We start from the raw sequence: 15,212 nt of genomic DNA on the forward strand, positions 1-15,212 counted from the left end.
ATATTTGTCGTAAATACACGTCGATGTCCTCCTAGCAGTAGAAAAACGCTGTAGGGGACTACAGGCTGTTGTAAAAGGAGTCACCGCTAAGAAGCGCTTCATGTTGTACATGAAGCAGAATAAATGTTATATTTCTGGCTCTTCTTTCGCTTTATCTGTAGCGGTCAGTACATGAGCTTCAGTAAGTTGTACACTGCCAAAAATCACATACGTTGCTTTCCTAAAAGCTAGTAAACAAGAAAAGGAAAGGCTCGTTTAGTGTATTATTAGCTGTTTTTCGTGCTCAGTGAAGGACAGCTGACAGCTTCTTCAGGATGGTTATATCACACAAAACTAAGAGGTAATTATGTATAAATACAAGAGTGTCTGTGAGTAAGAATAAAAGGTTCGTCCATAGAAGAGACGTAGTGAAACTGCACAGCAACTGAATTTCTCACACAGCTCCACCACCAGGATGTAGCTTCATGTTTTCACCACCAGGTGTCACCATGACTGCAGTGGCTACCAGTAAGGACATATAGGCTACAGTATACCAGGTTGTCCCCCAGCAAAAAGGGGAATAATTTATTTTGACTATAATTCCATCCATAAGTAGTACAATGACAGAATCTATGACTGTGTTGGTCATAGGTTTCATACACTTTCTATAATAAAAGCTAAAATCTTATCAAATGGGGGTCCATGGTCTAACTAGTTGCCCCTCTGTCAGTGCACACAGAGAAGGATATCGGCTTATTCATCATAGATCTGTATCAAATAACATCTACATTATATAGCATCACTTAAACGTTTGTGTTGAAACAAATCCATATTAAAATGACTAATGGACTTCCCTTTTTTAGTTTCAGACATTTCTCCATATATATAGTGTATAGTAAATAAGAATACGTTAGGTTTTTTCTAAAGACAGATAATGCTTCACAGTGTGAGCATCTAAACCTGAGAGTTTAGTTTTTGTTTTAACACATATCTATAGATTGAGGTGGTAGTTCAGTTGCTATGAGATCTGATAGCATTATACATTATACAAAGCAAAGTATGTAGTGTATTTTTGTGTATTTGCTGTTCCATAAGAAGTAGCAAAAGCAGATCACTGCAGCAACATTTCCTTTTCTTTGACTGCATTTCTTTGACCAAAGATTAACCATATAAAGTCATACATGACAGTGAGGATGTCTGAAAGCACACTGTGCTTTACAGTTTTAAAAACATACTGCATATTTCTCTAATTATTGATGAAAAGAGAGGCTTTTTTGCTGTTTCTACTGTGAGTGGGATTACTTTTCTATCTGCTGTATGATGCTGTCATCACCAACCATCTGCTTACCGGCAAAGGGTGACATCAAGTTGCTGTGAGAGAAGTCTTCATTTTAGCTTTTGTTAAACAAATATATTCACCACAATGTGTTTTAGAGTTTCAAGGATGTTAATGTTAATGCCAGATGAGGTGTTATGAGCTTTTTAGCAGACTGTCTAGTCTCTGAACACACAAAAAAAATATCACATTTTCATGAAGTACACAATCCAGAAGTGTATCCAGGAAAAAGTTATAATGCCTTAGTGACTTACCTCTTTAAATCTGAGTGAAGCAGTTAAGCCAGAAAAGAAGTTTTTAAAACTGAGACAATTTAGGTATTATTTGAAACTGATGACAGATGTTTGATATTTTACTCAATGAAAAAAGATGTTCTAAATATCCTGTTTAGTGTTTATTTAACTCAACTTTACTCTTCATACTTAGAGTTTGGATCCTCTTAGAGCACTCAATCTGGAGTTCTCTTATAGGATTTCTCTCATTAAAAGCAGGATATCATAATTTCTGGTTAAATTCTTATCTTTGTGTGTGCATTCCTATTTATTTCTGAGGTCATGTGAAATTTGGCCTACTGTACTGCACTGTATAATTCAAAGACTGATCTTTTTTGAAACGAGGGAGAATGAGAGGATCTGAGAGGAACCACAATTACAGAGAACAGATGGGACTATGATTGTTATGAAAGTATCAGTTTCACTCTGTCACTGTCTCTGCGCAGTTTTAAATTGTTTACATCTGTCACATTAAATGGTGTTTTGTATAATCGAAGAGATCAACTTGGACTTAATAGGGGAGCAAGTTGCAAGGGGAATAAGTCGAGCAATAATACTCTGAATCTATTGGAATCAGTGAGGCATGGATGTGACCTCACTCCAGGGCGCATTCAAAAACAACTTTTTACTCTGTTAAACTGTCTCTCTGTCAGAGTGTTTTAAGTTTGTTTTCCATTTTTCTGATTTCTCCAACCCCTTCTCTGTCTTCCCCCTCTCACCAGTCACACACTCCCCCACTGCTATTCCCTTTGGGTCTCCAAAAGGAATGCACGTCCAACTTGAAGGGTCCATACGGAGTTATTCTAAAAACCTACAAGCTTGGCTTGGATTCCTGCTAAGTGTAAAGGTCACTGTTACGCCTACACATAATAGCAGTGGCTGCACTGTTGTGCACACTCAGACGCCGTCCGCCCCCCAGCAGACTCTGCACGTCATTGCATTCCTGCCTCTGCTGCCTCTTATCAGGACTTTAGTTTAACACAAACACAGCAGGACCAGAGAACGTTTGTTTCTCCAGCTCACCATGAGCACCGAAACTAAACCTCAATGAGAATTTAATTTAAGTAAAAACAGTTTAAGTCATATTCCAATATTCCACGTGTAGCTGGAGACACGATCTCTCTGTGGAAACTTTTCTTTGTGTTTTTACGGGTTGTCCATCCTGCTTGCTCCACACTTTGATCAAGGTGTTGCAGCTCTGCAGTGTGTAAAAGTGGCTGATTTTTATAACATTGTTAAAACAGCATTCCCTCTACAGGCCTCAGTAATGTAGGCCAGAGGGTTGGCTCATCAGCAAACCTCGACAGAGAAAGAATAATCCCTCCCTCTCAAGTGTTATTGTTGCCTTGGTGGATTGCAGGGGCAAATAGACACTCTCCAGCTCAGCTGTTATGGAGCCAAAGGAGCCCCTGGGGCTTAGGGAAATATGGTAAGAGGAAAGACATCATTAATTTTATGACATGTCTATAAGTCTAAGTCTTATTGAAGCTCCTATTGGCTCTTCTATACTTTTTTCTTTTTTTTTATGTTGATAATATTATTATAAATGTGACTCTATTCAGTAAATTGAAGGTGTCACACCTGGCTTACTGTGGAATGTAAAGATTTATGGCCCTACTTGTTGAGTGCTTTATCCCATAGAGCCTCAGGCTCTGCCTCCACCTGTACTCACTGCATAATGATCAGCCACAGTCTCAGAATCCAAACCAAAGTTTGTTTTACTTTTAGCTTCAAACCATGTGAAGAGCTAAAGGCCACAAAAGCTCAGCCACACTTTGGTTCTTACTCCCCTCTGCCCTTTTTTTGGATGCCCCCTCTGTTATATTGAAACCAGGGTTATTATGGAGAAAACATCTGGCTTTAATTAAAGGCTTCTTCTCCCTCCCTCCTTCTCCACCCACGTCACCCCCCAACCTCATGGGCTGTTTCTCACCGCTGCTGTCCTCTCAGCATCTCTGTCCATCTCTTTATCCATTCTCGAATTCTCTACCCCCTCCCATTCTTCCCCAGTCATTCATTCTCTCCGCCCATACTGAGCAAGCAGCCTCTTCCTCCTCCTCCTCCTCCTCCTCCTCCTTCTCCCCTGCAGTCTTTCACCTCTTGCCTCCTGCTACAATCTCCCTTCTCTGCAATAGTCTGTTGCTGTGTTGCACGCTGCATCATGATGCATAGGGGCTGCATGTGGGGTCTCTCCTTGTTCCTGTCTCTGAGTTTGGGATGGACGAAGGCCCAGGACACGAACTACACCAGGTGAGGTCACAGTGTGTGGAGAACATGTATGTTTGAGAGATATGACATGGACAGTGTCTTCTTGAGATGAATGATTATCTTCATTCGCTCAGTGTTGAGTGAGAATATTATTGACATTATATCTAACAAAAATCAACTAATGAGTTCATAAGAGTGTGCTACTTCAGGATGAAAAGTCCATGCTCTGAATTCTTTCCTGTCTGTGTAAGTGAATTTTTTCCAGTTCACTGTTGGATTGGGCACAGAGTTGTCCTGTTGGTTTTTGGCTCGTGATGTGAGGCACGCTGAGTCTGCAGTGGCTGAGCCACCACAGATGTTAATGCTTTGGTTCTGCCTGTGGGGTCGAATCAGAGCAACTTGGCTTTGCCTCTGGACATCTTGGCTTTAATCAGCAGGCGTCTGACTTCGCTGGGGTTCTGCTGTCTGAGTCTTATTTTTGTGCGGAAAACTATTTTTCCATCGCATGTTTTTCTTTCTTACGTCATCTTATGTCGTGAATCATTTCGGGGAACATCATTTTCGCTGTTTAGCCAAAAAACACTAACAGACTATAAAAGTCCAAAAAAAGAGCAAACGTCATAATAACAGGCATATTCTTCTTGGCTCACAAGTATACTAACTCGCCTTATTTATTCCTGCTGGCAACAGCCTGAAGTAGGAAATTTTCCCCTCTGTGGAATGAACTCTGACATCCAGAGAGATCTGTGAATTTTATGTGTTATGTGATAGAGCCCATCAGCTGCAAAATGTGCTTGTCAGCAATGTCTGGAAAGCTGAACTCCAGCTCTTCTTTTTTTTTTTTCTTAATGACCCGAAAGTATTGCAATGGATTAAGATTGTTAGTATTTGTAGGCAGAAATCTACAGGCCTGTAACCCACTGTCTTTTTTCACAGTCAAAATTTTCTGTCATTTTGCAATTTAGCACAAAGTAAAAAATCTAAATCTTCATGACAATCTATAGTGACACTTATATATGAGGTAAAAACATAATAAACAATGTGTTACTTGACAGTTTTCCACCTCTCTGTAGAATTACTTTAACCTGAATCCCATCTTTAACCACAAAGTTAACGATACCATTGTATCAACTGAAAGTGTTGCATTACTGTATTGTTACTTCATGAATTGAGTATCAGCACAAATCTGTTGAGTGGCCATATTTAATCAATTATTGGAATGAATGAAAATGACTAAACAAGGGTCTGTATTAATAAATCATCCTCATCTCATCACATCTTTGCTACAGAGCAAAATAGAAAAAAAGTCTGTGATTGTTTTGATCAGCTAGACTATTGTCTTTTTACTTGCCTCATCTCATTATCACCTTTAATCAGGGAAAACACACCCTTTAGAGGCTAAAAACTTGTAATCAGATCATGAAAATCCTTGTTGACTTACAGTACACTCCATTTTTCCAATAAGATTCTGTAATACCCCAGTGGTCAGTCTGTTAAAAGTTAAACAAATGACTTGTATCCGTGGGAGGTGAAAGAATGTAATAATGCGGTATCGTTGCCCTTCTTCCTGCTTTCTTCATCAAAGGCCTGTGTTCCACTGTGGAGGAGACTTGGTTGCAGACTCAGGCTTTGTTGGCAGTGAGGGGTTCCCAAGCTTCTACAAACCCAACAGCAAATGTACCTGGCGCATCACTGTGAGTCACTCACCCTACAACATGTCGCAATACTAACTCCCCCCTCACTCAGTCTCTCAGTGTCTTACTCACAGGATCTCTCTGGTTTTCAGGTCCCAGAGGGGAATGTGGTCATGCTTTCCTTCCGCATTTTTGACCTGGAAGCTGACTCACAATGTCGCTACGATTATCTGGATGTTTACAATGGCCAAACCAACTTGGTACAAAAGCTGGGCCGCTTTTGTGGAACTTTCCGTCCCGGTGCTCTGATCTCCACCACCAACACCATGATGCTAGAGATGGTGTCTGATTCAGAGACGCAGGGTAGAGGGTTTGTGGCCTATTTCAGCGGAGCCAAGCCATACGTAGATGGTATGTGGTCATATTTCAGAGTGATGAAGAACTTTTTTTCTTAGATTATTGTGTTACATACAAAAATGTCCAGCTTTATGGGTTTACAAAACACCACACATTTATATAAATCCAGAAGGCAGTGAATAAATTTTCAAAAATTGCTACACAGATTTAAAAAGGAAAATAAACTAACCCTTGTAATTATTCCTAATACTTTGTAAATGTAATTCAGATTCTGATCTTCATGCCTACAACAAAATTCTTAAATCACCAAAAAGGCACATTGTTAGTTTACCAGGAAATCAAAGTGGAGACCAATTAATTAATTAGTCCGTCCTGTCTTCTTTTCCCAGAGACAAAGATAGCTTACCTAAAGACATAAAAATGAAGCAACTAGTCCAATTTGTGATGATGTGTGATGTGTGATTTTTACACAAATATTTCAGGCAATTTTTCATTTCTGCCTTACAACAACAGTCAGGCTCCCAAATGACTGCTGACAGAGGTTTTTCTCGCTGTATTCACTCCTCCTGTTCATACTGGCTATTCAAAGATCCTCTTCATGTGCTTTCAATGCAAGTGATGGGGGCAAAAATCTACAGTCCTCCTTCTGTGCAAAAATATATTTAAAAGTTTATCTGAAGCTAATATGAAACTTCAGCCGTCCAAATGAGACAAATCAACTAGATATCTTTCAACATTACAGTCTTTTTAGTGCCAAAGTCCCTCTTTTTGTTACTATACTCCCACCACAGCTCAACAGGGAAACACTGTCTGAGGAAACACAAAGAGGGAATTTGATGCTAAAAATACTGTAAATGTGGCAGATGTCCACTTGATATGACTAACTCAGACTGCTGAAGCCTCAGATCAACTTTCCAATGCATTTTTGCACAAAATGACGGTGTGGACACACTTTGGCCTCCATCACTTCCATTGAAAGCACATTTGAAGAGGATCTTCGAATAGCCAGTACGAACAGGAGGAATGATTACAGCAAGAAAAACCTCTGTCAGCGGTCATTTGGGAACCTGGCTGTTGTTTTAAGACACACTTGAAAAATTGTTAACCTGTCCTTTAAGTGTTTGTCGTGTTTATGATACAGAATAAAATTGAGAGTTAACTTTCCATTTCTCCTCACACAGCTTGCTTGTATTTTCCTTATACATACTTTTGAATCTGTCAACATTAATATCAAGATTAACAACACCAGTTCTTGATTGTGCAACTGAAATGTTTTACTTCCAGATAAGTGTGATTGTTGTAAAATCTGATCAACAAGGGACCCGATTCCAACCTCAAAAGTAAAAAAAACAAACAAAAAAGTACTCTAAAGTTAATGAGCAGAAACAAAACTTTGCATACTTGCATACATACAGAGTACAATCTCCTGTTATCTTCATTCATTATCCTCATGGAGTGTTACAACTTGTTTTAGACCAACAGTTCTGTGGGGGAAAGTTAACAAAAGATCAGGGAGAGATCAAGACCCCCAACTGGCCTGACAAGAAATACCCAGCAGGAACCAGCTGCTCCTGGCTTATCACAGTGGAACCTGATATGGTCTGCAGCACACTCACTACCAGCATGCAAGCATTTTATTTCAAGGAGAACTGCTCTGCAAGTACTCATTTTAATGAATATTTCCATTTCTGTTTGGGAACCAGGTAATCCTAGTAACGTTTGATAAGTTTGCCTTGGAGGCTGACACCTACTGTCGGTTTGACTACGTGGCATTCTTCAACGGCGGAGAGAAAGATGATTCTCGCCTGATTGGAAAATACTGTGGCGATAACACCCCACAGTAAGTGACAAATATTTTTTGGACCTTTGGAGTAGTTTTAAATCAACTTTCCAGCTCATTGTCTCCCTGTCTCCTCTGCAGGCCCATTATCACTAGTGGCAACGTCCTACTGGTCCAGTTTGTGTCTGACCTCAGTGTGATATCTGATGGATTCATGGCCCAATACACCAGTGTCCCACGTGGTACTCAGATACCAATAGTTAACTCAGGAGCTGGTACGAGGACCATCCCTTCAAAACCTGCCGTCAAACCCGCTGCACGCCCCAACCCCACTCCCAAATATGTGCCACCTCCTGCGCCTGAGCCCACTGAGAGACCTAAACCCACGAGAGGCCGTGGACCAGGCACCACTGGCCAGGACAGGAGGGTGCCTGTCACAAGACCAAACGGAAAGAAGCCTGGTGGGTGAAGTTACTGTATGTGAACACTATATTTGTGTGTAAATGCACAGAAGATGTTTATATCTGAATCATGTTTATGTTTTTAGTCCCTCAAAATCCACTGTGTGCCAAAGCCTGTAAAAGAGATGGAACCATAAAGAACAGTTTCTGCACCAGTGAATTTGGTAAGTTTCCTACCGTTCACATATAGGACAAGTAACCAATCAAATGTTGCGTTCTGACTGAGCCCTCCTTCCTCCAGTGATAACCGGGAAGGTGACCTCCATGGCCCCCGGGCCCCGTGGCACTCTTCATGTTAGCGTCTCCATCATTAAGACCTACAAAACAGGCCGGCTAACAATCACACAAGTTGGAGAAACTATGGCGGTGAAGCTGGTGTCACAGTGCAAGAAGTGCCCGTTGTTCCGCAGAGGTATGGATGTCTTAGACTCACACTCTCACATCCACAGATCATTAATGTAATACTGATCAATCTCTCTGGTTGTTTTTATTTCTTTATTTATAGGTGGAAACTACATTATCATGGGTCAAGTGGATGAAGAGGGACGTGGTACTCTGGTACCTGGTGCATTCACAGCTCCATACAAAGCCCCACATCACAAATTATTAGTGAATATCAACAACAAACCCTGTTAACCTCACAAGACTGCCCAGGCCAGGAAATCCAAACAAATCCATAAGTTTCAATGTGAAATACAGATGATCTATTAAAGCACAATATCTCAGTAAAACATAGCAGCAATTTTATTCATCACATTAAAGGAAAACAAATACTTTTTTATCCAAACACTTGCCAAACCTTACGTTTGTAATTTATATATGAATAAAGGTTTTATATCTCTTTCACATGGTTTGACTGCATAATTATTTGTCATTTGAAGCTCTTTTTATTCTCAAGCTGTGAGACTCCAGATTGATGACTCTGGTTCCACCTGGTGGATTTCAAGTATAATAGCATTCAAACTGAGACATTTCTAATCCTAGAAAATCTTTTTCCAAAGCATCTGGGAAAAGGTCTAGATTCAAAACACAAGTTTTGGCACAAGTTCACCATTAGTCATGTAGTCTACCATCAAGATGTCAAGTCTCTCATGGAGATTTGAATATAAGTATATAGTTTATAAGTAAAATTAGAATAGTAATTAAGTAAAATATCTGAAAATCCCTGTTCTGACACTGTGTTCTCAATGTATATTGCAATCAAAATATTCACTCTTGCTTCCAAAGCTGCTCCTTATTTGGTATCATTATACTGGTGTCCAGGATGGTCTGGGATCAGCTCTGAGTGTCTTGAAAGACATGAGCTGATATATGAGAATAAATAAATGATTGGATGTTGCCACAGTCCAAACTGACTGAAAATTCAGACCTAAATGGAACCAAGTGAACACATTGCAAACATTGCATTATACATATTGACATTGCATAACGAGTAATACTACTCCAACTGTACATTCCTCTTATATTCATCTATTGAAACTGTTCATAGCATGCTCTGTTTTTTCCACTTTAACGGATAAGATACATTTCATTGAATTAAAACTATTTGAGAAATTGTAACAAATTGGAACATGTATCAACATGTGAATATTATTACAAAACCTAATATGTCTGGTGAACAAGTCCACAAATAAAGGATGTGATGTGTAACATAATAATGGCTGAAAATACAGTAAATATTCAACATGAAATAGACCTCATTAAAAAAAAGTTTACGTTCAAGATACCTCTTACAAAATATACTTATTATAAATATATACGTTATAAAAAATGTGGTTGTACTTCCTAACAGTCACCAACAGAGGTAGATAAAGATCAAAAAAAAATTAAAACTCCTTCATTTTGAGTGATATTTTTCAGTCTGTCTTGGATTTTATTGTTACTTTTGAACAATTTGTTTTGAGTTATAAGTGCATATCAATTAGTAGAGCCAGAAAAAAAAACTATTAAGATTAAACTTTGATATCTTTGTTAATTTAAACAGTGCTTTCAGCTGCTAAGTACAACTGTAAAGGGTATAAAGAGATGATAAACTATGACAGCACATGTATGCATGTTCCACAGTAATTAAGATGTCAGAAAAAAATCACAGAATGATTTATCTGACTGTGCCATGAACACTGACATTAGCTTGTAACTATAGTTTTGATGTAAGTGTTTATAGACACCATGTGTTTGACAGCTGAAATAACAGCTGTAGAAACATGTCCCATGAGTGCTTGTAACCCTGCTATTACTTATTATTCTGATGACTTTGATCACTTACACTATTCCATGGAAAATCCACAGACTTACAATAATGATGTTGTAGGGATATTTGCATTGGACACATGTTTTATCAATTAATTCCATTCACTGTATTCTATACATCTTTCAACTTCACCTCCTTCTCTCTCAAATGTTTCACAGTCCATCATGTGCAGTTTTTTTTACAGGGTTCTGTATAAAACACAAAGCTCAGCTGTCGAGTGACACTTTATTGTAAAAATGTATCTTAAAAAAGTACATTGGAATAGTATACAAAAATCAATATTGACTTCCAAACAATCAGTAAAAATGATAAAATATGATGGATTTTTACAATGGCTTTAAAAATAGAAATACAATGCAAATCTGATTAAAGAAAAGAGCCAGAAGGAAACAACCCAACTCTAGTCATCCAACAGGGATACACATTACAAGCATATACAATCCTCCTCTCCTACACCCATACGCTACCCTTCCCCTCCCTATCTGAGGCTCCCTGCTGGCCGCAGCAGCCTCCTGCGCCACCCCCCCTGTGGCGTGAGGCGGGCAGGTTCTTGTAGACGGCGCGGCTGTAAGGAATGAAACACAGGCCCAGCTGGAGGTGTCGAGCCAGACGGCAGAAGGCAGCCAATGCCAAGACCAGCAGAGGGGTGAGCAGCAGAAAGCCCACAACCAGCAGAGCCACACAGCCGGCGTCATCCAGCAGGTCTGAACAGTACAGAGATGTTCCGTGGGGCTGCACCTGGAAAGCAACAGAGGAGGAGGAGGAATATGAAGGAATGATGACATGAATGCAAAAATCCAGAAACTGCACAGACGATCCCAACCTGTGTCCCAATTTCATACAACACACTAAGTCTGAGCAGGCTTTGAGTATGTGGTTAAGTATAATTAAGTCTCTATGTGCTCTAAATCTGCTGGATTTTTGAGTGTGCTGTTTTGTGCACACTGTTGTCCCACAATGCATTGCACAAAGGAACTGGAGCTGCTGCTCACAGCTGCAAAAAATTAAAGTTAAGCTCCAGGAAGATCCGGTAAGATCTTGGGAAAACAATATCAAATCTCTGGAAAAACATTTTCCTTTCTCTTTGTGGAGTTTAATTGGCAGTGACATTCCAAAATCATAGTCTGATTGACAGATATACCTCATTTCTGCACATATACCTTATTTCCTGTCAGCACAAGAGGTAAAAAACAGATTTCTTGTATATTAACTTCAGAAAAAGGCTATATTATAGTTAATACATGTTGCATACTGTTACTGTTTATGTGTCTCTTATCAATCTGCATCCTCTCTCACCGCTGTCAATTAAAAAAAAAAGAAAGCAGAGCCTTACTGTGGAGTGGCAGAGGAAGCCAAATATGATCATGGCAAGAGCAGGGGTGAGGATGGTGCCGAAGATGATGCTGGCCAGCCCGAAGTTGATCAGTGCTATGATCATATTCTGTGCAGTGACCAGCACAGAACATGCCCAGCAGTCCAGAGAGCCCCTTAACTCCACGGGGGTGTCAGCAGCTTCACTGCCACCAAGGGAGTATGGAGGCGGCACCACGACCCCTGACCCCGCTCGAGAGGGGGAACCTGGCTCAGAGTGGGGCTGCTCAGATGCCATCTTCTCCAGCGTCCCGTTTCGTGACAGACTCATCTTTGTAGTGGTCTAAAAGGCAAAAGAAAAACTTAATGTGATTACTGAATTTGCTGTGAAAAATGTGGACACAATATTCTGGCTTTATTTTAATCCCGCTGTTAGGAATGAAAGTTTAAGTATTTACATGTGTCTGATGTTGAGGAAGGATAAGAAGATCCCTAAAATAGTTATTTCTGTTGCACTGAAATCTTGTCCCACATTTTTAAGTTGTACCCAAAAAACATGGAAGGTTGAAGAATGTTGAGCCATTAAGTAATGGTCTCCTTAAATAATGTGGTGAAAGGTGTGGAAAGTCAACACAGATAACTGCACAGCTCTAAGTGCGAGGAAATGGGCTCCACTGACCCCACCTCCAAACTCCAGAGCCAAAACAATGAGCCATGCAGGAGAAGCTGGAAAACTTTGAAAAACCTCACTAATCACTGATTTAAGTGTCAGAACAATATAATGACTTTGATGATTTTGAAACAATAAATAATTTAGTGGTAGATAGTGTGTGTGAGCCTGTGTCTGTGAGCCTGTATCTCCATGTCACATTTTCATTTTACAGCTATTTTGTAGACTCAGACATGTTCTAAAGATCCAAACTTTTCCATGTGACAAATCACAAGTGATGAGAACACGACAGGGCCGGTGCCACCATTTCCTTCTGTTCTTGAGTGTGTTAGCAGCTACTGTTTTTGTGCCAACTACCACGTGAACACATGTGGTTTAAGAGCAATCTTTCATTTTTGTTATGTCTGGCGACAAGATTTTAAATAAGTGGCAGTTCATTTAATTCACACAAACAGCTCACTTGTTTGTGATACTCCATGAAGAGAAAATCATATGAATTTAAACACTTAAGTATGCTAACATGAACACAGTCTCTTCTAGTGCCACACATCGGCGAACCGAGGATGGGCCCGTAATAAAATATTATTGTTTTGACTGAGTTTTGGGGATTTATGTGGCTTTACTTAGAAGAGGTTCTATGTTTTAAAGTGTATGTCAGCAAAGTCAGTCTTCCATTCACTAGCAAAGCAGCACAAACACTTGCCCTTTGATGACATTATCAGTACAGCCTTCTTGTCTCCAGACTGAACTTGATCAACTTTACAAATCAAAGTCTCCAGAATCACAGGAATAACATTTGAGAAGAAAAATATTCAAGATGTTTTATTAGCCTTATGTGATACATACATTCAAAAAAACTGAGACCTTTCTTTTCATTTGAATTAGGATTGGCATTTTTCTGTTATTTAAAAAAAGAAAAAGGTGATGAAGTGTGTTCTACTCACTCTGTGGTAAACCTGATGACCTGTCCTTCCGCAGTTAGATGGTGGCAGCGAATGATGGGACTCTGAAAGACCTGAGGAGCGGTGAGTGGTCAGAGACAAAGAGAATTTCAAGAATTTCCTCCTGATGTATGTTCTCCTCTGTTTGAAAATCCAGATTTCGAGGGTGGTATCCACGTGACGGTTGAGTCGCCGTTCTGTTAGAACCTAAAATGTTCTCCTGTTTTGTGTGTGTGTGTGTTTTGGCCTGTTTTACAGAAAAAAAAAATCATCTGATATTTCCCCGGTGTCATGAACCTACAGACTTCTCCCTCAGACCTCTTGGAGTGAGTCAGAAAAGAGCTCTGCAGACTTGAGGCAAATTCTGCTTTCCCACTGGCTTCAGCGTTTCCTTCCCTGACATTCTGTTTCCTCACTCTGACTCCAGTTTGAGATATGATTGAGAGTACAAGTAGTTACCAGTGTGTGTGTGTGTGTGTGTGTGTGTATCCTGTGCGCCTCTAATGTGAATGCACAGAAAGCTGGCTGGGCTGTGTTAGTGTATGGGCAGGGGAGCAGTGGAGGGTTTTCTATGATAACCCCTGAGCCCAGCTGTGGAACCAGGGGGAGGGAGGAACAGTGTTTATTTGGATAGATTAGAGGAGTCAGGGTATGGTGCCCAATCCACATTTTACACCCTCACTGAGCACTTTCTCTGACTTCACCGTCAAATACTGATAAAGCAGGTTTCGAAATTCAAAACAAATGAGCTGGTTTAATATTGAATTTGATGCTAAAAAAAAAACCAAAAAAAACCCCCAACTCACATAGACTCCCCAAACTGGAGCTTTTAGACTGACTGTTACGTAAACCTTTGGCAGCACTTCATTCATTTACTGTAGATGATGAGGGTGCGAACAATAAGGAAGCACCCTGGTGCTACTCGGCACTCTGAAAGAAGAAGGAGGCTAGAGTTGCATGTTTCAGAAGCAGGATTGACAAGAGGCTTGGCCCTTGACCTTTTGATGAAAAACAGAGCTCGACTTTCAGAAAACATAAGGAAATGAGGATGGGGGGAACATTGACTAATTTGGTGAGGGGGAAGAGGCTATCATGGGACTGATAAGAAACCAGAGGGGGCTCAGTTCAAAGGGTGAAATTAGTATTTTGATATGAGGTCTCATTTTTCATTCCACTCTGGACATCTTTGTTTATTTATTTACAGATATATATACTCCCCGGAGAGAATAAGGGCATTTTAACAGTCGGTACAAGGAAAAATGATCAAAGAGCCCATGGCATTAGTGCTCTGGGTACAAAAAAAAAAAAAAAAGTGGGAGCGATGGGTGTTTTTGCCATTAGCAATGCCACTGTGAGTGCTGTTTGTATGTGTGTGTGTGTGTGTGTGCCTATGTCAATGTCTGGGGGGTTGGTAGAGGAAGAGTGGTCTTCCTGTCCTTGGAACCGGGATATCCGCTGCTGTGTCCACGGTCTGCGATGAGCTGTCCCTGCATCTACAGTTTTGGCATTCTCGTGTCCTTTAAACACGTCTGAGAAAGAAAGAATAGGAACCAGAGAGACAAAAGCACAATGAGACAGTGCATGTGACGCCTAAATATAGTTTCAGGTTGGTAGTTTAATGTTAATTTACATGTTACATAAGTGTATAGTATGACTTTGTTCCCTCAATTCTAATCATTCAGAGCACATTATTGCCTAAAAAGAAAAAAAAAGACAGTCAGAGATTTCATTAGTTTGATTTATTATTCAGATCACTTTGTGTTACGTTTGGATGACTTTGCTTCTAACTGGAGTGGAGCAGCTGCAGCCTGCTGCTTTGACAAGATGGTATCAGGAAAACGTTGGAGGGTAAAATAAATGAGTAATGTTCTCTCCTCCCTCAACATCTACTCTGAGGGCCGTCTCAATCGAAATGGTCCAGTGGAGACACACAGTGGCCACTGGCTGCACACTATGGCAAGAAGGTAGCTGACACATGCAAATGTTTGAGGATGTGAAGCGGGGCGCCGCCA

At 40.2% G+C, this 15,212-nt stretch overlaps 2 protein-coding genes across 2 annotated transcripts; one reads left to right on the top strand and one right to left on the bottom strand.

The window, feature by feature from the left end:
• The first annotated feature begins 2,963 nt into the window (after positions 1-2,963).
• pcolcea (procollagen C-endopeptidase enhancer a) lies at positions 2,964-8,873 on the top strand. The gene is made up of 10 exons (XM_044369682.1): positions 2,964-3,016; positions 3,538-3,837; positions 5,381-5,489; positions 5,582-5,840; positions 7,261-7,385; positions 7,490-7,626; positions 7,708-8,027; positions 8,114-8,191; positions 8,269-8,439; positions 8,533-8,873. Exons 1-10 carry the CDS (start codon positions 2,979-2,981, stop codon positions 8,661-8,663), a joined length of 1,668 nt encoding a protein of 555 aa, XP_044225617.1. The 5' UTR covers positions 2,964-2,978; the 3' UTR covers positions 8,664-8,873.
• Positions 8,874-10,352: 1,479 nt separating this feature from the next.
• On the bottom strand, positions 10,353-13,726 carry tmem88a (transmembrane protein 88 a). Its single transcript, XM_044369684.1, has 3 exons — positions 13,204-13,726; positions 11,612-11,932; positions 10,353-11,016 (listed from the first exon to the last, which is right to left on the bottom strand). Exons 2-3 carry the CDS (start codon positions 11,918-11,920, stop codon positions 10,729-10,731), a joined length of 597 nt encoding a protein of 198 aa, XP_044225619.1. The 5' UTR covers positions 11,921-11,932; positions 13,204-13,726; the 3' UTR covers positions 10,353-10,728.
• Positions 13,727-15,212: the final 1,486 nt, after the last annotated feature.

The sequence above is a fragment of the Thunnus albacares genome, chromosome 13, assembly GCF_914725855.1.
Source record: "Thunnus albacares chromosome 13, fThuAlb1.1, whole genome shotgun sequence".
Taxonomy (NCBI): domain Eukaryota; kingdom Metazoa; phylum Chordata; class Actinopteri; order Scombriformes; family Scombridae; genus Thunnus; species Thunnus albacares.

Excerpts from the sequence above, each read along its gene's own strand:
- tmem88a (XM_044369684.1), bottom strand. The coding sequence starts at position 11,920 with ATGAGTCTGTCACGAAACGGGACGCTGGAGAAGATGGCATCTGAGCAG. Across the intron at positions 11,017-11,611 it reads GCTTCCTCTGCCACTCCACA|GTGCAGCCCCACGGAACATC; the intron begins GTAAGGCTCTGC and ends GTTGCTTTCCAG.
- pcolcea (XM_044369682.1), top strand. The coding sequence starts at position 2,979 with ATGGAGCCAAAGGAGCCCCTGGGGCTTAGGGAAATATG. Across the intron at positions 5,841-7,260 it reads AGCCAAGCCATACGTAGATG|ACCAACAGTTCTGTGGGGGA; the intron begins GTATGTGGTCAT and ends AACTTGTTTTAG. Across the intron at positions 8,192-8,268 it reads TTTCTGCACCAGTGAATTTG|TGATAACCGGGAAGGTGACC; the intron begins GTAAGTTTCCTA and ends TCCTTCCTCCAG.